Source organism: Mustela putorius, unplaced genomic scaffold, assembly GCF_011764305.1.
Source record: "Mustela putorius furo isolate JIRA1106 unplaced genomic scaffold, ASM1176430v1.1 tig00000127_pilon_pilon_pilon, whole genome shotgun sequence".
In the NCBI taxonomy this organism is placed as follows: Eukaryota; Metazoa; Chordata; class Mammalia; order Carnivora; family Mustelidae; genus Mustela; species Mustela putorius.
The window spans coordinates 10,258,251-10,277,565 of record NW_025421288.1 but is presented as its reverse complement, the minus strand read 5'-3'; the positions used below and the strand labels follow the sequence as shown (position 1 = coordinate 10,277,565).

Genomic DNA, 19,315 nt, shown 5'->3' with positions numbered 1-19,315 from the left:
TTCACCCTGTGATCTGGGCTGCCTCCCTGGGCTGCTCGCCAGAGAGCTGGTTGGGTCATCCACAGGCAATGTAGGATATGACCTTGAGCTGCAGCTACTAAGGGTTTCAGGGTCTGATAAGAGCCACCACCAAGGAGACAAAACCCTTGGGGAGGCAGCCTGGGGGGACGTTTTCAGCCATCATGTCATTGTTTTAGATTAATCATAGAAAAAAACTGTTGGACTTGAAAAATATTTCAATCATAAAAATTTCCAAACAGGGCGCCTGGGTGGCTCAGTGGGTTAAGCCCCTGCCTTCTGCTCAGGTATGATCTCAGCGTCCTGGGATCAAGCCCCACATCAGGCTCTCTCTCAGCAGGGAGCCTGCCCCCTGACCCCCATGCACCTGTCTCTCTGCCTACTTGTGATCTGTCTGCCAAATAAATAAATAAAGTCTTAAAAAATTTTTCCAAACACGTCCCAAAGTAGGAAGATCAAAGAACTCCCTGCTTCAACCCTGGCACTCACTCTGTCCACTTTTCTAGAATTTTAAAGCAAATTCCCGATGTTTCATTTCATTCCTAAATACTTCAGCTTCACATCTTTTTTCTTTTTTAAAAAGGGACGTTGGCTTCTGTTACCTGATGCCACTTCACAAAATCGACGGATCCCTTCATATCTACTTAAAGCTCATTCTTCATATTCAAGTGTCACAGATTGTCCAATACGTGTCATTTCCCGTTGGTCTCTAAGTCGAATGACTCATCTGCCTTATAATATTTCCAGAGCACAGCCCTATCGTTGCTTTCCATGGTGGTCAAGCGGGGTGCCACCGCATTTCCTTGGCAAGACGTGTCACATTTCCAAAACATGAGAAAGTGAAGAGAGAGGAAGGGCCATTCAGAATATAGGTGTGGGTCCAGAGAAATCACACCGTACATTTGACTTTTGTCTTTTCTGGGAGAAGTGAGGCCAATCCTTTCTTTGTGGTATTTTCACTGACGTTTCTTTGCTTGTCACGAGCCATCTTCACTCTGGGTAAGGAAAGAAACAGAACAACATGCTCTGAGCGGAAAAGCGAGAGCTTCAGAAATGGACGGGCTCCTGGGTCTCTGCCACCGCCCTGAGAAGGAGGGTGCTTGCTGCCCCAGAAGAAGGGTGAAATGGAGATGCAGAGCTGCCCCCTGAGAGGTGCCCCCAGGCCAGGCCAGCCCAGCCCAGCCCATCTGACCTGCAGACACACCCAAGCCCAGCCCCGATCCTCCAAGCCACAGATAAGGAACCCACTTGCAAAGAAGTGCTTTGTGGGTAGATTAGATGACCGTCTTCCTTCTAACCTAGAAAGCATGGCTGAACTTCATTTGAAGGGACAGACTGACTCACTTGTTCCCTACCCCGTGTTTTGCAGCCACAGGTTAGGTGACAAGAGGGATTTAGCCATGCGACAGCTCCCCTCCACATACAAAGTGATGATGTATTTAATAGAAGGAGAATTAGGCAGCACTGTATATGGCCTCCTGTGGGATTCACCTCCAAATGCTTCCTCAGGCTCCCGGGCGATCACCACCAATTTTAAGACACCTGAAGCCATTATGACATTTACAGAAGGAGGGGGAGGGGCAGTGCGAGTGGCCCCAGAGGTCCTGACATGGGCCCAGGGGGGTGCCCCCCACTCCTGCCAAGGCAGCAAGAACCCCAGAGGACCCTTTCCCACTGCTGGTCCCCACAGGCTACAAGGACTTTCTGAGACACTGGAGAGATGCGAGCAGGAAGTCTCTTACCTCTTCTCTGTCTCCTGGATGGTGTTCGGCAACGGCTGGTTGTTGGTCTCTATCAGGAAGGAGCCCGCTGTGGCTGCCAGGATCGGGACCAGGCCAAACATCACCGGCTGTAGCACTGGGCTATGGTTGCCCAGGATGTAGACCAGGGAGGACAAGAGGGAGCCCAGGCGTGTGCTGAAGATCCCAGCACTCATCCCGGTCTGCCTGAGGAGACAGAGAACACGGAAGGGGTTGGGACCGTGCAGGTGCACTGCCGGAATTCAAGCACCTGCACCAAGCCTGAGAGGATCTGGTGAATGAATGAATGAACCAGGCCCTGAGTGTCAGGGCTGGTGCACAAGAGATAAGAAGGCTGCGTGGCAAAGGGCCTGATCCTGGGATGGGTCATGTGGGGGCACATCATGGGGAAGGGAACCTTGATCTCAGATGCGCCCAGGGGGATGCTTACTGGGAGCCATGATAATGACGGAAAGCCTGACAGCTGATACTTACTGAGCACGTGCTCTGGGCTGGGCGCTGCTCCAACACTCAACTCCTCAGCTCTTCATTTCCTACCACTACCTGGGATACTGACATTTTTCCGAAGCTATAGACATGATACCGTTTATGGAGTGCCTGCCAAGTTCCGGTCACTATTCCAAGAGCAATGTCCTACGATACCCAAAATCACGTTAAAATAGGGACTTGAACCTGCTCTTTTGAGACATGAAACCACAAAACCATTTCCAAAAGAAGGCTGGTTTCCTTAGTGGCCCAGCTCTGAGCGACAGGGGCTGCAGTCTCGGTCCCAGAGACAATGACCCATCTTCTTACCTGACTTCGGTTGGGAAGAGCTCCATGGTGTATAGGTAGAGACAACTGAAACAGCCGGCCAGGCTCCCTTTCCCAAACAAACAGAGGATCATCTTAAAGGTATTCAAGTCTGAGAGAAGGCAGTGGGTGGGGTGTAGACAAAAGGGAGTTAATGAAATGTCAATGTAATCACTAATCACCTGTTCTGACATCTCATTGTGTCAAGCACCTCCCAGCCCCATGGCCTTTGCACTGGCCGTACTCCCTCCTCAGCGAGCTCTTCTCCCCACTATTCACCTTCTTCTTTCTTTCTTTCTTTTTTTTTTTTTTTAAAGATTTTATTTATTTATTTGACAAACAGAGATTATAAGTAGGCAGAGAGGAAGGCAGAGAGAGAGGAGGAAGCAGGCTCCGTGCTGAGCAGAGAGCCCGATGCGGGGCTCGATCCCAGGACCCTGGGATCATGACCTGAGCTGAAGGCAGTGGCTTTAACCCACTGAGCCATCCAGGCGCCCCTCACCTTCTTATTTCTCATCTTCTTCTCATCCTTCTCAACTCAAATGCTACTTTGGCGAGGAGGACTTCCCTGATCTGTTTCACTGAGCGGAGCCCACCATATATTCCCTTACTCCTTGGACATCTCCTCTGAGGCACTGATCTCAACTGCAATTAATTATAGTCTGTCTCCCTAAAGGCTTCTGTGTTCCCTGAACCTGGGTCTGGTCTGAGCCCCGGGGCCGGCAGGTGCTGGAGAAAGAGCAGTGAATAACTAACAACCAACCCAAGTTGCTACTTTCAGATGAGGCAGGGGCAGTTGGGGAGTGAGGAATGCTGAGATTTAGCCCTGTCCCGGGGAGTTGGGGAGGTGACTGTCCCACAGACATAGGGTTTTCATCAGTAAAATGATAGATGCGACAGTCTTCAACACATCCCCCACTTGCAGGATTCTAGATTTTTGTGATTCCTACAACCATTTCAGATTAGTATCCCTTGCTACTAGATCTCAGAGGGCTGAATTTATATCTTTATAAACTTACCTAATGATGATAGCTAAAATTTATTCAATGTTTCCCATGAGCCGGACACTGGGATATGAACTTTTTACACAGGATCTTTAATGATTTTTTAAAAATTATTGCAAACATGGAAAACTATAGAGATTGCTATGACAAAATGCCCATGTCACCATCATGTTGTTTTCCCCGATGTTAGCACCTATTAGCTGTGTGACCTTGGACAAGTCACTTCACCTCTCTGTGCTTTATTTATTTATGCTTCAGTTATAAAAGCAGCTTATGATGATCAGATGAGTTGATACATGTGAAGGACTAGCACAGTGCTTGGCAGGCAGTTAACCCCAAATAAGAGCTTCTTAATTATTCTTCCTAAACAACTGTGAGTGTCAATGGAGGGTAAGTGGGTCGACTTGTCCATGATCACAGGAAACCAGTTGAAAAAAGGTTCATCTGGTTCTCTAGTCTGCTCTGAATCATCAAACCAGACCGTGTCATCCATCATATCAGAAGAGAATTTTCACGAGACCCAGAAGAAAACCTCACCTTGAGGAAGAAATGAGGTGACAAGGATCACGCAACCGGCCGCCAGCTGCAAAGAGATGGCAGTGATTCGGCGGCCAAAGTAGCCCATGCTCAGGCCTGTCAGCAGCTTCATGGGGAAATCCACGACTGTAAACAGCAGTTGTGTCCAGTAGATGTTGAACCCAAATTTCTGCACATCCAAACCCAGCCCAAAAAAGGAGAAGCCTGCGGAAAACCTGGAGGAGAGAAAGTGCCAGCAATTTACTTCCTACTCAAGAGGTGACCCATGGTTTGCCTTTCTTTCAAATGGAAGGAGTCTCCAACATTCTGGCCACGGATAGGATGCGATCCTATTCTAGAACCCAATCCTCTCTGGTTCCAGACTTTGCCAGGTTTTCCCATCTTCTCAGATTGCTTCGCCCATGATCTGTTGCCTCCATCTCTGTCTCAAGCCAGTGGGGTACCAAGGAATGACAACTCAGGAGCAGCCGTCCGGTGAATGATTCGGGTGGGGGGTTGTCACTCTTTGGGGCACCACTCACCATCCCAGGGCGATACAGCAAGTTGTCCTGCGGAGTCCCGGAGTGCGGAAGAGATCGAGGAGGAATGGGGTCTCCTTGATAGCAGCTGTGTCCTCCTGCATGTGGAGCCTTACTACCTAGCAGGAAAAGACCAGAGTGGGGATGACGGAAGAAAGGGCTCCGGCCCTTAGTCCTTCCACTTCCTGATGCCCTACAATTACTTGATTCCTCCCACATTGGCCAATTCCTTCACACACACCCTCAAGGAGAAATACAGGACTTCAAATTATGGGCGTGCATTCTCTTATATAGCAACTTCTCCTTTTCTTTTAACTAGTGTTTCTTGATGGTCAACAATGACCACCATTTATTGAGTACTTGTTATGTGCCAGATGGGGGTCTAAGTACTGGATGTGAACGAACTTATTTAATGTAAGGGAGATTCTGCAATCCTTTTTACAGAAGAGGAAACAGAAGCTCCGAAGGTTAAATAATTTGCCCAAGGTCACAGAGCTCTAAGTAGGGAGCTGGGAGTCAAACCCCGGTGAATGGCCCCAAGTCTGGGATCTTAGCCATTGTTATTTTGTTTCTTCATGTTCGTAGTTAGAAAGGTCCCTGCCTCCTCTTTCTCCAGCTCTACTCTCAATTCCCCCTCTCCAGAACTGTCTTCTACTCTTCTAGGTGTTTCTTCTCATACTTATTTCCTATTTCCGGATAAAATGCTACACTGCTATGGCTTGATTTTCCAACTTTAGATTGATTTATGCTAAGAAAGAATGAAGGCTTAACCCTCTTACTCTACTACCTCTGACCTAACCCTTCCCTTCTGTAATTCTCCCAATGTAAGTCTCATTCAGAGTTGAACCATGTCGTGTACTCTGATTATATTTCTTTCTGTGATGTGAGCTTTTTATTTTCCTAAAGTTAATAATTGCCTCTTTTGTGTATTTGCTTGCTAATATTCTTGGTTTCTTAAGTACTTGGCACTTATTTATCCCCAAATTCTTTGATAGAATGATAAAATTCTTATTAAGAGGATAAAGTTCAATGAGCAATCTATCAAGATCATTTTTTTTCCTTCATGAAAGGCCTCTGGTATATGTCTATTTATGTGTTTCAGTACAGACTGATCATTCTTTAGGTTTTCTGTCCAACTCTTTCCCTTCTTTATTACCTTTCTCCTATTTGGGATCTTCTATTTCCTGGATTCCCTGGCTTACATCCTTGTTTTGGTGGAATGTCCCCTGTGGTAGCTTCTGAGAAAGGGTGTAACAAGACACTTTCCCCAAAGGTCCTCTGCCTATCTGATGGTGACAGCAACTGCTTCTGGATGTAGACACTTACCTCTTTGTTCACCCTCGGGAGGCCAACTTAAGCCCCCACTGAGAATTACTGCCAACTCAGGAGGAAGGGTTCGGGTAGTGTGTGGGTTCCCTTTGTGCCTACCTCTGGAGTGAGTTTCCTCCCCTGCTCCTTTCTGCCATTTAATGTTGCCACAGCCTGCAGATTTTTCACAGCCTTGTCAAGTTTGTTGTGGGTGATGAGCCAGCAAGCCGATTCTGGCAGACCCCTAACAGTGAGAGGGCATGGGGTAAGGGAGGGACCGGTCTGGAGGGAGGGACCGATCAGACAGGCAGAGCCTTGAGCCCAACCCTATCCCTGACCAGCTGGAAGGGCCAAGGGATCTCCATCCACAGTGCTTGCCCAGGTACGGGGCTCACACTCCCAATCACCATAGGTCAAGGGCTAGCCCACTTGGAAACAGGGAGATCCAAGAGAAAAATCGGAAAGAACAAAATGGGAGGAGCGTCAGTGAAAGGGGCCTTGGTTGTTTCCGCCATTTTTCTTTTGGTCCTACCGCAAGATATGAATTCGGGCACGTGTTTGTTTTTGCAGAACTGTCACCACGTTGCACACATTTTCTGTCTCCTGCATTTCTCATTTCATGCTGCGCTCTCAATACCTCTCATGGCGCTAGTTTGGGTCTCCCCTGTCATTTTGAGAATTTTGCCTACTTTCCCATGGCTCTGGATTTAAACCTCTTCTCAGTGGCCGGCGGGGTCAAGTGTGCAGCCACTTAGAACCCCAGATGGCGCGATTCACCAGACGATTCGCCAAGGTTGATACGGAGAAAAAGAAACCAAATGAAAACACCTTGTATATCAAGGGTCCTCTCTTCTCTCCTTAAGGAGGTTGGCCCGGTGATGGGTGTTAAGGCAGGCACGGATTGCATGGAGCACTGGGTGTTATACTCAAACAAGGAATCATGAACACTACATCAAAACACTAATGAAGGGGTTCCTGAGTGGCTCAGTGGGTTGAAGCCTCTGCCATTGGCTCAGGTCATGATCCCAGGGTCCTGGGATTGAGCCCCACATCGGGCTCTCTGCTCAGCAGGGAGTCTGCTTCTCTCTCTCTCTGCCTGCCTCTCTGCCTACGTGTGATATCTATCTGATAAATAAATAAAATCTTTTAAAAAACAGTAATGAAGTACTGTATGGTGATTAACATAACGTTAAAAAAAAAGAATATTAAAAAAAAAAAAGGAGATCAGATCTCAGCAGAGCCAAGCCAAGGTCGGCTCTGAGGCCAGCAAACACCTCACTGACATGAAGTCAGATCAGACAAGGCAACTCTACGTAGGCCAGGGGGCGTCTGGGAGCTGACATACCAGGAGTACAGAAGAATGATCACGTAGGCGACAGATAGGGTGCCCTGGAGCCAGCGCCAGGGGCGGATGAGGTAGGCCAGGCCTGTGAGGACCACCTGGCCCAACGTGATCATGTACATGGTGTAGATATTCACCAGCGTCCGCCTCTGCGTCGGGGTCCACTCCATGGCTGGGGATGACAAGTGTGGCAGTGCTGGTAGTGAGCTCCCAGGGCCAGGGAGAGGGGTCAGCCTGGGTGAATCAGGGGCAGGGACCCCAGACAAGGCCCCTGTGGAACTTGCCGCCGATGAACCCTATTGATGGGTGGGCTCTGACCCCGCTTGGTGCCTTGCAGGGCACACTGTCCTGAGCATCCCAAGCAACTTTGCCATCTCATTTGGTCTTTGTGACACCCCTCTACAGGGCCATCTGGGATCCATCACCCCCAACACAGGCAAGGAGTATGTCCCGGGGACTGGGAATTCGAGCCTGGGGCTTAAGCCACCACCTTCAAAGAGCGGACATTTCCTGAAGGTCTTCGAGGGGGCCGGGTATCATTCTATAAATAGGTATGAGATGAGGGAGGTTCAATCATTAACACCCCGTATCACAGATGGGGAAACGGAGGCCCAGACAGGGTAACTGAAGTGCCCACCCCCACCCCCGCCCCCCGGGTGGCACAGCGGTGAGCGGAGCAGCCAGGGCTCCGCAGGGGTACTCACTGAGGCAGAGGCTGGTGATAATGATGCCCGTCATGGCCATCCCGCTGAGGAACCTGAGCACGCAGTAGGCCAGGAAGTTGGGCGAGAAAGCGGCGCTGGTGCCCGCGGCCATCATCAGCAGTATCCCGCTCCGCAGCGCCGTCTTGCGTCCACACCTGCCACCGGGACCGACGGAGCCGCCGGCTGAGCCCCCGGGGTCCGGCTGCCAAGTGGCCTCTCTGCCCCCGCTTTCGCCCCAGCCTGCTGGCCTCCACCAGTCTGCCCCTCACTCCCCCGCATCCTTAGGAAAGGCCTTGGGAAGGGACTCCCGCCTTGCCCCCGCCCCTCCCCACACGAGTTGCGGAGGCCTAGATTCCCCTAGGGGAGGAGGGTTAATTCTTTGCCTCTTGGCTCCGTTCCTTGTTGAAGTACAGCTGTTTCCAGATGGGGCTGTGATGAGCATCTGCGTGTGGCTTCTGGTCCCTGCCCCATGGGGGAGGGAGTGTGAGCAGTGCCTCCAGTGTTCCAAGGGACCCTCGACCCCACACTCATTCTCTTCTACCCCCTCTCAGACCCCCGTGGGCCAGGCAGGTGCCAAGTGCTGAGGCCTCGACCGGGAGCTCCCTTGTCCCTTCCCATGGGACCCCCTACCCACACCCTCTGCCCTGGCCACTGCGCGAGAATCAGACAATAAGGAAGAAACGTAGGTAAAACACACAGACCGTCAGAGGCCACAGAACAGCGCGGAGCAGAGAAGAACAGGGAACGTCAGAGGGGCTGTCCTTGTAAATAGGGTGGCCAGAGAAGGCTCCTCTGGGCAGGTGACACCACAGAGTGCCACGGACATAGCACTGAGGTGTGTCATCTAAGGTCAAGAGCGTCATTTTCCCCATTTTACAGATGAGAAAACAGAGGCTCAAGTTGAAATGACTTGCGCCACACCCGCAGCCAGTGAGAAATCCCCATCATTGTACTCTGAGGCTGTGAGATGTGGCCTGAAGAGGGGTCCTGGGACTAGTGCCCCTGGTGGGGGAATAGCCAGTGCAAAGGCAGGAGGAGGATGGAGTAGGAGGGGCGGGGCCGGTGCTGGGTTCAGAGCCCTGGCTCCGGGGCCAGCCCGGGCAGGGCCAGCAGCCCATGCGCCCACCAGGCTTCACAGGCTAGGAACCAGCGGGCTGGCGGGAGGTCGAGCAGAGGAAAGGCAGGGTCTGTTCTGCACCTGATACGATCGCTCTTCCCATAGGTGTGAGAGCAACAGAAGGGGTCAGGGATAGGAAGAAGCAGGGGGGCTCCTTCAAAGGCTGTTGCAGCCGGCCCGGGGCCAGGGGAAAGAGGCTGCTCCCGGAGTTGCGGCCTCGGAGGCGGCGCGCGGAGGAGGCAGGTCCAGGTCTGTGCCGACGCAGAGCTGTACAGAGCAGACGGGGTTTGCTGGGATACGGGAGAGGAGGGAAATGGGCGAGGTAGGGGGGAGGAGGGGGGGAGCCAAGGGGAGGTCTCAAAAGGGATCAGGCAAACAGTGGAGAAGAGATGGGGTCACAGACTCAGGAGGTCCATCCAGCTCCTACTGGGCTCTTCCCAGAGGCGAGAGCTCTTGACTTGGAGCTCCACTCGGATGTGCTGCGGCCCTCAGCCATCTGTACGCACAGGACGAGCTGGCCAGGCTGCAGGCCCCTTGTTACTGGGGACTGGCGTTTAAGGCAAGAGATCCTTGCCGGCCCCATGGAGATGACTTTAATTCCCTCCTTTCACCTCTGAGTAGGTGGCGGGGTGGGGGACAGAGTCTGGGGCCCTCCAGGTGGCCTCCTATCCGATGAGCAAGGCGCCCCTCCTGCCCAGAGCTTAAGGCTGGGTGTACCAGCACAGGGGACTGTGGTTGAGTGTTCCAGGAGCCCAGCCAGGGGAGACACAGGCGACTGGGGTCACTGGGTGACTGGGAGGGCCCCTCAGTTGTACAGAAATGATCCCAAGAGCTAAGTGAACTTTCCAAGGTTTCCTAGAGGGGCAGAGCCCAGCTCCGCTAATGTCCACCTGCCATGTTCTTTCTGTGGCACCGGGGTGGGGGTGGGGGGAAGCATCCAACAGGCTGGCAAAAATCAAGAGAGGCAAAAGATTAGAAGACGCTGTACCCGGGAGTGGAGTTCTCAGAAATGTGCCTTGGCCTGTTCGGCTTGAACAAGGATCATCAGTCCAGATACGGCATCGAGCGCAAAGCTGCTTCCTTTTTTTTTTTTTTTTTTTAAGATTTTCTTATTTATTGGTCAGAGAGAGAGAGAGGGAGAGAGAGTGAGCACAGGCAGACAGCGTGGCAGGCAGAGGCAGAGGGAGAAGCAGACTCCCTGCCGAGCAAGGAGCCCGATATGGGGCTCGATCCCAGGACGCTGGGATCATGACCTGAGCCGAAGGCAGCTGCTTAACCAACTGAGCCACCCAGGCGTCCCGCAAAGCTGCTTCCTGATGAGAACATTGTCCTCACTTCCAAGAACATGGACAAAATGTCCACGCTGGAATCAGTTTTCCGTGGACCAGTGGTGCTGAGCCCCGCGTCATCTCTGAAATGGGAGCAGCCACCCAGGGCTATTGGGAGGACCTGGGAGAGCGCTCCGTAGAATCAGCCACTCACAGCAACAGTGACTGTGCCAGGGGCTCCTGCTTCCTGGGGAAGCGACCCGTGGAGGCAACCCAGCGGGGAAATCATGGCTGGCAGAAACAAGACCACGGACGCAGCTTTATCACCATTCCCATGATGAAGTTCTTCTGCCGCGTGACTCCAAATTCATCCCCAAGCAGAGAGTAATTCGAGAGTCATGATTGCAATTCATTGCAGAACAAAATAAGGAGGTGTCACCACCCCCAGCCCTCATCAGATGCAGGCACAGGGACTGTCTTCTAGAAAAGTTGGGGTGTCCGGGACCTGGGCAGGGAGGGGCGAGCGCTCTAGCCTGACCCCTCCGTTTGAGGTGTCGGGTGTAGCCCTGGCCGTCTGGCAGGGTAAGGAGGTACGGGGGTCTTCTCCTGTGGGGTCCTGAGCCGTTGAGGACAGTGGGGGGATAGCATGAACTCTAGCCTAGTTGGAAGTTTCTGGAGACTTCCTCAGGCCTCCTCCCCTCACCTGTCAGAGAAGATGCCAAAGACAGTAGCTCCGACCAGCTGTCCCATCATGTATATGGACTGGGCAATGGACTTCAGTGACTTGTGCTTGCACACCAAGTCCCACTGGACGGAAAGAGACAAGTGTCAGCAGGTGGCCCAATGTACCCTCACCGTGTGGCTTCCGTAGAATAGTAAGAGCTGCCTTGTCACCTCTTACACGCTAATACGGTCCCACAGCTTGTCCTTCAGCCCATAACCCTGCTTTCATGAGCACTGGCCCTTTTAGATTAAATGGCGGAAACCTCGATATCAGCATCACCGTGATGAATTAAGCACGTTATCCCAGATGTTTTATGAAACACTTGGTCCCGAGTCTTAGGAAACCTCTACCCTAAAAGAAAGATGACCAGCACAAATCTAGACCCAGTTTACTGGAAAGGCTTTCTTCTTCTTCTTCTTTTTTTTTTTTAAAGATTTTATTTATTTATTTGACAGAGAGAGATCACAAGTAGACAGAGAGGCAGGCAGAGAAAGAGAGAGGAGGAAGCAGGCTCCCTGCTGAGCAAAGAGCCTGATGCGGGACTCGATCCCAAGACCCTGAGATCATGACCTGAGCCGAAGGCAGCGGCTCAACCCACTGAGCCACCCAGGCGCCCGGAAAGGCTTTCTTCTTTCCTTCTTTTTGTTCCCATTTCATTCAGCAGTCTGGGAAATTTGGGAGAAAACAGGAAAACAAAGGCACCTGGGTGGCTCAGTGGGTTAAGCCTCTGCCTTCAGCTCAGGTCATGATGGCAGGGTCCTGGATTGACCCCCACATGCTGAGCAGGGAAACTGCTTCTCCCTCTCCCTCTCTCTCTGCTGTTTCCCCTGCTTGTGCTCCCTTGCTCTCTGCCAAATAAATAAATAAAATCTTAAAACACACACTCGCACACACAGGAAAATGTATGTCATGTCGATTTTCTGACTGCTTTGCAAATAGCTAAGTGAAGGCAAAATAAAATCATCAGACCAAGTGTCGGGGTGGGAGACGCAGTAGGACGGAGCCCTCTGATGTGTCTGAATGTCTTATGCACAGCGAAAACTTCAGCAGAATCTGGGGCCACTCTATGATCCTACAATCCCACTCTTGGGCATACACCCAGCAGAAATGAAAACCTGTGTCCACCCCAATACGTGTGCAAGAACACACATGACCGTGATATTCATAATAGCCCCAAACCGGAAATAGTGCAGGTGCATTTCTCGGTAGAAAGGACATAGATTGTGTGGTATATTCGTGCCATGGGATGCTCCGTGACCCTGAGAAAGAACCAGCTCCCAAATAATATATCAAGATGATTGACTCTTAAAAATCCATACTGAGTGAAAAAAATCCCAGCACACTGAAGAACACACACTATGATCCCATGGGTGTAGGGGGTGGGTGCGTAGTGATGTAGTGACATAGTGACATAGTGACGTAGAAAGGTGCAAGGGAGCCTTCTGGGGTCCTTAGAAGCATTCTGTATCTTGAGCTGGTGTTTACCTATGTAAATGTCATCCTGCCACACACTTAAATTTTGAGCATTTCATGGAACAATTTACACCTCCATTAAAATAAAACAAACAAAAAAGCATCTAAAGACCCAGCGTTCAGCTGTAGCCTTGTCTCACCTCAGAAACGATGGAGGAGGCAACACTCTGGTCATACACCCACCCATCCAGGCAGACCTCGGTGTCCAAGCTTAAAGAGGAGGTGTCGTTGAGGCTTAGGATCTGCCAATGGGGCTCAGAGAACCGCAGGCACCGCTCAGGTTTCCGGTCCTCGTCCAGGGGGATGAAGACCCTCAGTAAGTCCCCATCCCCCACACCGCCCAGGGCATGAGACCCATTGGTCCAGTTGGCCGGCCGGCAGTGATGCTCCGGGGTTATGGCGGTGAAGTTCTGCAGAAAGTTGTGACAGCCGATCAGGAGGGCGGGGAACATCATGAGAGCAGTCTGGAGGATCTGGAACTTTCCCATGCCGCCGATGGTGTGGAGCAGCTCCGAGAAGCCCATGGTGCGCTCTCTGCCGTGGCTGTTGACAGAGGTGTTTGCCCACATGCACCGCGGTCTAATTTATAGGCTCTCTCACCTCCTTCTAGTGGGTTCTTGGGAAAGAGCTTCTGGGTATCTGTCCAGAATCATGATATCATCACATCTTATTTGCTCTGCATCAGGAAATAAGGTGTTTCCACTTAAGACTATTTGTTCAAGGGGTGCCTGGGTGGCTCAGTCGTTAAGTGTCTGCTTTCTGCTCAGGTCATGCATGATCTTGGGGTCCTGGGTTCGAGCCTCGCATCAGGCTCTCTGCTCGGCAGGAAGCCTGCTTCTCTCTCTCCTTATCCCACACCCCCTGCTCGTGTTCCCTTTCTCGTTGTCTCTCTGTCAAATAGATCTTTAAAAAAAAAAAAAGAAAGAAATAATATTTCTTCAAAGAATAAACTTTTCACATGACCATTTCAACGGAGTCCTTCCGGGTAAGTTCCCTGTGTCTTAATTGCACAAGTCCATTGTCAATATTTACTAAAGACCTGCAGACTGGTTATTGTCCCCAGGCTCACGGGCATCATTACAGCTGTGCGTGTGGCAACAAAAAGTGATAAATTCTCGGGAGCCCGGGAGGCTCACTCCATTAAGCATCTGCCTTCAGATCAGGTCGTGATCCCCAGAGTTCTGGGATCGAGCCCCGCTTTGGGAAATCCCTGCTCGGCTGGGGCCTGCTATCTCTCTCTCTCCTCCTGCTTGCCACTCCCTTTGCTTGTGCGCTCTCTCTCTCACTCTCTCTCTCTCTCTCTCTCTCGCTCGCTCGCTGTGTCAAATAAATAAATTAATTAATTTAAAACACCTTTTTAAGAAAAAGTGATAAATTCTCTGAGTCAGCCTTGGTTAAGCTGAGAGGCAGAACTGTAGGCTCCGATCAAACCCGCACACGAGACAGCGCCCGGCCAAGGTCAAGGCCTGATTGATTTGGCTGGTAAAGATACAAGAAGCCGTTTTCTGTTTTAAGGTTTATTACTTACACAGACAGTGAGAAGACAAGTAAGTCAAAGGCGTCAGCTCCCTGAGGCTCTGGTCCAATACATCCAAAAAAGGATGACCTTGAAACCAAAGGGGTTAGGGGATGGCAAAATGAGTTGTGGGATGCCTGCAGCTGAGAAGCCGGCTCCAGACTGCAGCCAAGAGCCTGCAGCTCTCTCCCAGAGCGGGCGCTCAGAGGCCTCCAACCCCATCAGAACACAGGGGTGACAAGAAAGTCTCACGATGCTCCGGGGTACACAGGTGGGCAAGGGGCAGAGGCGTTGTGGTGGCTCCCACATTGGTCCCACTCTCTGGTGTCCCAGAAGACAGCAGCTTCTCACCCAGAAGTAGACGAGCCATGGTTCCAGCCTCTGCCTGCATGGCCTAGGTGGGGTCTCCAGGGCGCCATGGCCCACACGTTCCCCTAAAACTATACCCCCAACCCTTTACTCGCAGCTAAGGCCACTCCCCCAGACACTGGTGTTAATTGTACTCTTAGGGGCTTGAACCAAGTATTTTTTCCAATTTTTAAAATTGTGATTTAAAAAATTGTGGTAAAATACACATAAAATTTGCCATCTTTTAAAAAATATTTTATTTATTTATTTGACAGAAAGCGGCACAGCGAGAGAGGGAACACAAGCAGGGGGAGCAGGAGAGGGAGAAGCACGCTCCCTGCTGAGCAGGGTGTCCGATGCGGGGTTCGATTCCAGGACCCCGAGATCATGACCTGAGCCAAACACAGATGCTTCACGACTGAGCCACCCAGGTGCCCCATAAAAGTTGTCAGCTTAACCATGTTGAAAGGCACAGTTCAGTGGTATTAAGTACACTCACAATGTTATGCAAACATCACCACCGTCTACCTCTATAACTCATCTTGTTGAGCTGAAACTCTGTCCCCATGAAACACTAACTCCCCATCCCCCACTCTCCAAGCCCCTAGTCCCCAGCCTTCTACTCTGTCTCTACGATTTTCACCAAACTAAGCACCTCATATAAATGGAGTAACACAGATTAGGTTTTTTTGTGACCGGCGTATTTCACTTAGCATAATGTCCTTGTGGTTCATCCATTCTGTAGTGTGTTCAGAATTGCCTTCCTTTTAAGGCAGAATAATAATATCCCATTGTCTGTCTACACCACATTTTGTTTATCCACTCATCCATCAGTGGACCCGTGGTTTGCTTCCACATTTTAGCTCTTGTGAATAATACCGCCAATCACTGTGGACATACAGATATCTCTTGGAAGTCCTGCTTTCAGTTCTTGGGGGTATATACTCCAAAGTGGGGTTGTTGGATCATTAATGTAATCCCATGTTTAATGCTTGGAGGAACCATCATACCGCTTTCCAAGGGGGCAGCGCCATTTGGGTTCCCATCAACAGTGCCCAAATGTGGCAATTTCTCCACATCCTCGCCAGCACCTGTCATTAGTAGCCATCTAATGCGTGTCTGGGAGGGTCTCTCCTTGTAATTTCTATCTGCATTCCCCTACTGATCAGTGGCACGGAGCATCTTTTCACGTGCTTACTTACTGGCCATTTGTCTGTCTTTGGAAAATGTTTATTCAAGCCCTTTGCCTCTTTTTGAATCATCTTGGTCGGAGAGCTTTGGGTGTCCTCTGTGTATTTCTGGATATCCACCCCTCCTCAGATATATAAACTGCAAATATTTTCTCCCATTCTGTGGGTTACCGTGGACCCACTCCACTTTCCGTGCCTTAGAAACCATCAGACTACTGAGCACAGCTGCCCCTCTGTGCCTGCCCAGGGCTGTACCGCCCAGCCCCCCTCTGCAGCCAGCCAGCAAATAGGTCATTGAACAAATAACACAGCAAGAGTGGCCGCTGGCCACGCACTTCACCTTGCCAAGCTTGCAGGAAGTTCAGGGCGATAAGATTGCCGGTGGCTTGGGACGCCTGAGTGGCTCAGTTGGTTAAGCAGCTGCCTTCGGCTCAGGTCATGATCCCAGCGTCCTGGGATCGAGTCCCACATCGGGCTCCTTGCTCCGCAGGGAGTCTGCTTCTCCCTCTCTGACTCTGCCTTCCACTCTGTCTGCCTGTGCTCGCTCTTGCTCTCTCTCTGACAAATAAATAAATAAAATCTTTAAAAAAAAAAAAAAAAAAAAAGATTGCCGGTGGCCACCTGTGCTGGAGAGTTTAGAGTGACGACCAGTCTGTGAGAAACATAAAAACCCATCCAACAATAACAAGAGGAAAGCAAAGGGACTGAGCCAGTGTCCAGAATGTTCATCTTGTTCTGTCTTCTAGAGTGGAGGTTGCTCCCTCTTGGGTTCAGTAGCTTTTGGCAGGTGTCTAATTAAGACCTTATTACGGGCACCTGGGTGGCTCGGTTGGTTGAGCGTCTAAGCTTGATGTCGGCTCTGGTCATGATCTCAGGGTGGTGAGATCAAGCCCTGCGTTGGGCTCCATACTGGGACCTGCTTGAGATTCTCCCCTGCTCGCTCTCTCTCTGCCCCTCCCCCATCCCCAAAAGACTCTTTATTAGTCAGTGGTCAAGTTGAGGGTGGCAGCGAATGGCTGGGTTAAACTGCCCGGATGTCCCATGAACAGGTGAGAAAGAGATTAGTGTCCCTGCCCGTGCCCTGATCTCCCAGGTGTAAGGTGATCCCTTCTTCCCATAGTCCTGCGGGCCCCATGGCTACTCCGTCAACAATCAATTCGCCCTCTCCAGTCTTCTCCATGTCTTACCTGCCAAATAATGACATCAGCAGCCCTAGGAGTGGGTTTAACCTAGTACTGGTAATTCTTTTTTGCACTGGTATTTTTATTTTATTTTTATTTTTTAAAATATTTTATTTATTTACTTGATGGAGAGAGAGATCGAAAGTAGGCAGAGAGGCAGGCAGAAAGGGGGGTGGGAAGCAGGCTCCCCGCTGAGCAGAGAGCTGGACACAGGGCTTGATCCCAGGACCCTGAGATCATGATCTGAGCTGAAGGCAGATGCTTAACCCACTGAGCCACCCAAGTGCCCCTGCACTGGTTTTTTTTTGTTGTTGTTGTTGTTTTGTTTTGTTTTTTAAAGCATGAAAGTGATTCCAGGATTGAGAATCAAGATTTTACATTTTCTTTAAAAATAAAAATTACAGATGTTTACAACAGATTTGTTTTTAAAACTATAAAAAAAAAAGGAAAAAAACAGCTTTCCCCAGATGGAGTCACTTGTGCTAAATCCCACTCCAGCCAAGCAAGACTTATTACCTAATTGCCTAATTGCAGTTTTAGCGTCTCCTAGGAGTGGAATTTTAAACCAATTAGTGTAGCATTTCCTGATCCGCACTAGTGAGGTCGTCTGCTAGAGAGACCTCTGTCCTTCTGCCCAAAGGAAGGGGACTGTATTAATCCTTTCTTCCATTTGTGACTTCGATGTTGCTGCCTTAAAAAAGCTGTTTTCCTTTTGCCTTAAGAAGTTTTCCATTTTGTACAGCTCCTTGGAGCTCTTTTCTGTTTGCTAGGAGGGATGCTGCCCAAGTCATGAATCATTGAATAAAGCCAATTAGATCTTCAAATTTAATTTGGCAGGAGTAACAGAATCCAAAGCCAAACTCCTTTTTCTTTCTTTTTCTTTTTTTTTTAAAGTAGGCTCCACGCACAACATGGGGCTTGAACATAGGACACTACCAACTGAGGCAGCCTGATGTCCCAAAGCCAAGTTTCTGATGGCATTTGGGGACAGCAAGAAGCATAGGTGTGGTACCCTAAAAGCTCTTTTTTGAGTTCTTTTTCTTTACCTGTAAGTTCCTCTCGGTTCTGAGCTCCTGGTCTAACTGGCCTTTGGATGCAGGACGGGTCAGGCTGAGCTAGCAGACGATTCCGTCCAGGGCCCAACTGTGCTCACGAGTGGGTCTGCCCAGAGGCAAGCCTCTAGGCTATTAGGATTGAGACTGCCAGATTCTTGAATGGAAAGCACCTAGCCCTTAATTGCTTTTGAAGATCCATGTGAGAACTGTTAGTGGCAGTCCCCAGTCCCCAGCTGTTGGGGACTGCTGCTTCAATTCTCTCCCTAGTCCAAGCTTCCAAGGGAATTGTTGGTGCTGTGCATGGACCATTTGCTGGGCCAGGACAGAGTGACATGTCTCGGTTATTGCTGATCTATTAAGGTGCATATATGTTTCTTCATCTTGTCTTGTACAGGTAAAGGCTAGTTGCCCATGAGAACTCCAGGAGTCAAAAAAGTCCACCAAAATTGGTGGGCATTTAAAGCATTTATTTATATTTATTTTTGTTTTGTTTCATGTCATGTCATGTCATTTCATTTCAAGCATTTAAAAGTTGCTATGACACTGCCACCGCACCCAGAGACTCCATGTTAGGATAAGCTGGTCACGGAAGAGGTGAGATTAACACGAGGTCACCTACGAACCTCAAGAAAATTTCCGTGCACCAAGGTACACTGTATAACATCACACAGTTCCCAACCCACAATGGCACATCTTTTTGGGTAATAGTTTGGCTCCAAGATACCCAAAGTCACAGCTGAAAGTGCTCAGTGGGGAGCCTGCTTCTCCCTCTTCCACTCTTCTTGCTTGTATCTCCTCTCTCTCTGTCTGTCTCTCTCTTTATCTGTGTCAAACAAATAAATAAAAACCTTTAAAAATTTTAAAAATTTAGGGATGCCTGGGTGGCTCAGTTGGTTGGACGACTGCCTTCGGCTCAGGTCATGATCCTGGAGTCCCGGGATCGAGTCCCGCATCGGACTCCCAGCTCCATGGGGAGTCTGCTTCTCCCTCTGACCTTCTCCTCGCTCATGCTCTCTCTCACTGTGTCTCTCTCAAGTAAATAAATAAAAATCTTAAAAAAAAATTTTTTTTAAATTTAAAAATAAGTAACTAAATAAAAACAACCAGACATTACAATGGTCATTACAGGGAATGTTCCTATAGGTAAGCTTGTTCATTTAAAAAGTGAACATGAGGGGCGCCTGGGTGGCTCAGTGGGTTAAAGCCTCTGCCTTTGGCTCAGGTCATGATCCCAGGGTCCTGGGATCGAGCCCTGCATCGGGCTCTCTGCTCAGCAGGGAGCCTGCTTCCTCCTCTCTCTCTCTGCCTGCCTCTCTACCTACTTGTAATCTCTGTCTGTCAAATAAATAAATAAATCTTTTTTTTTTTTTTAAGTGCATGTGAAAGTAAGGGTTTTCAAATTAAACAAGCAGAACAGGATACTTATTTTGGCTGGCATGCAGAAACCTCCAAAAGGCTAA

At 49.9% G+C, this 19,315-nt stretch overlaps 1 protein-coding gene across 1 annotated transcript; it reads right to left on the bottom strand.

Annotated features, from left to right (window-relative positions):
* Positions 1-373: 373 nt before the first annotated feature.
* Positions 374-13,133, bottom strand: LOC101688727 (solute carrier family 22 member 20-like). The gene is made up of 10 exons (XM_004770071.3): positions 12,706-13,133; positions 11,072-11,175; positions 7,984-8,138; positions 7,283-7,451; positions 6,058-6,181; positions 4,633-4,748; positions 4,112-4,326; positions 2,574-2,682; positions 1,761-1,964; positions 374-1,013 (listed from the first exon to the last, which is right to left on the bottom strand). Exons 1-10 carry the CDS (start codon positions 13,087-13,089, stop codon positions 908-910), a joined length of 1,686 nt encoding a protein of 561 aa, XP_004770128.2. The 5' UTR covers positions 13,090-13,133; the 3' UTR covers positions 374-907.
* Positions 13,134-19,315: the final 6,182 nt, after the last annotated feature.

What these genes read in the sequence shown, in the direction of transcription:
- LOC101688727 (XM_004770071.3), bottom strand. Translation starts at nt 13,089, where the DNA reads ATGGGCTTCTCGGAGCTGCTCCACACCATCGGCGGCATGGGAAAGTTC. An exon ending in TATCACCAGCCTCTGCCTCA is followed by an intron (nt 7,452 to 7,983) that starts GTGAGTACCCCT and finishes TGTCATCCCCAG; the next exon opens with CCATGGAGTGGACCCCGACG. An exon ending in ATCATTCTTCTGTACTCCTG is followed by an intron (nt 6,182 to 7,282) that starts GTATGTCAGCTC and finishes TCTCACTGTTAG; the next exon opens with GGGTCTGCCAGAATCGGCTT.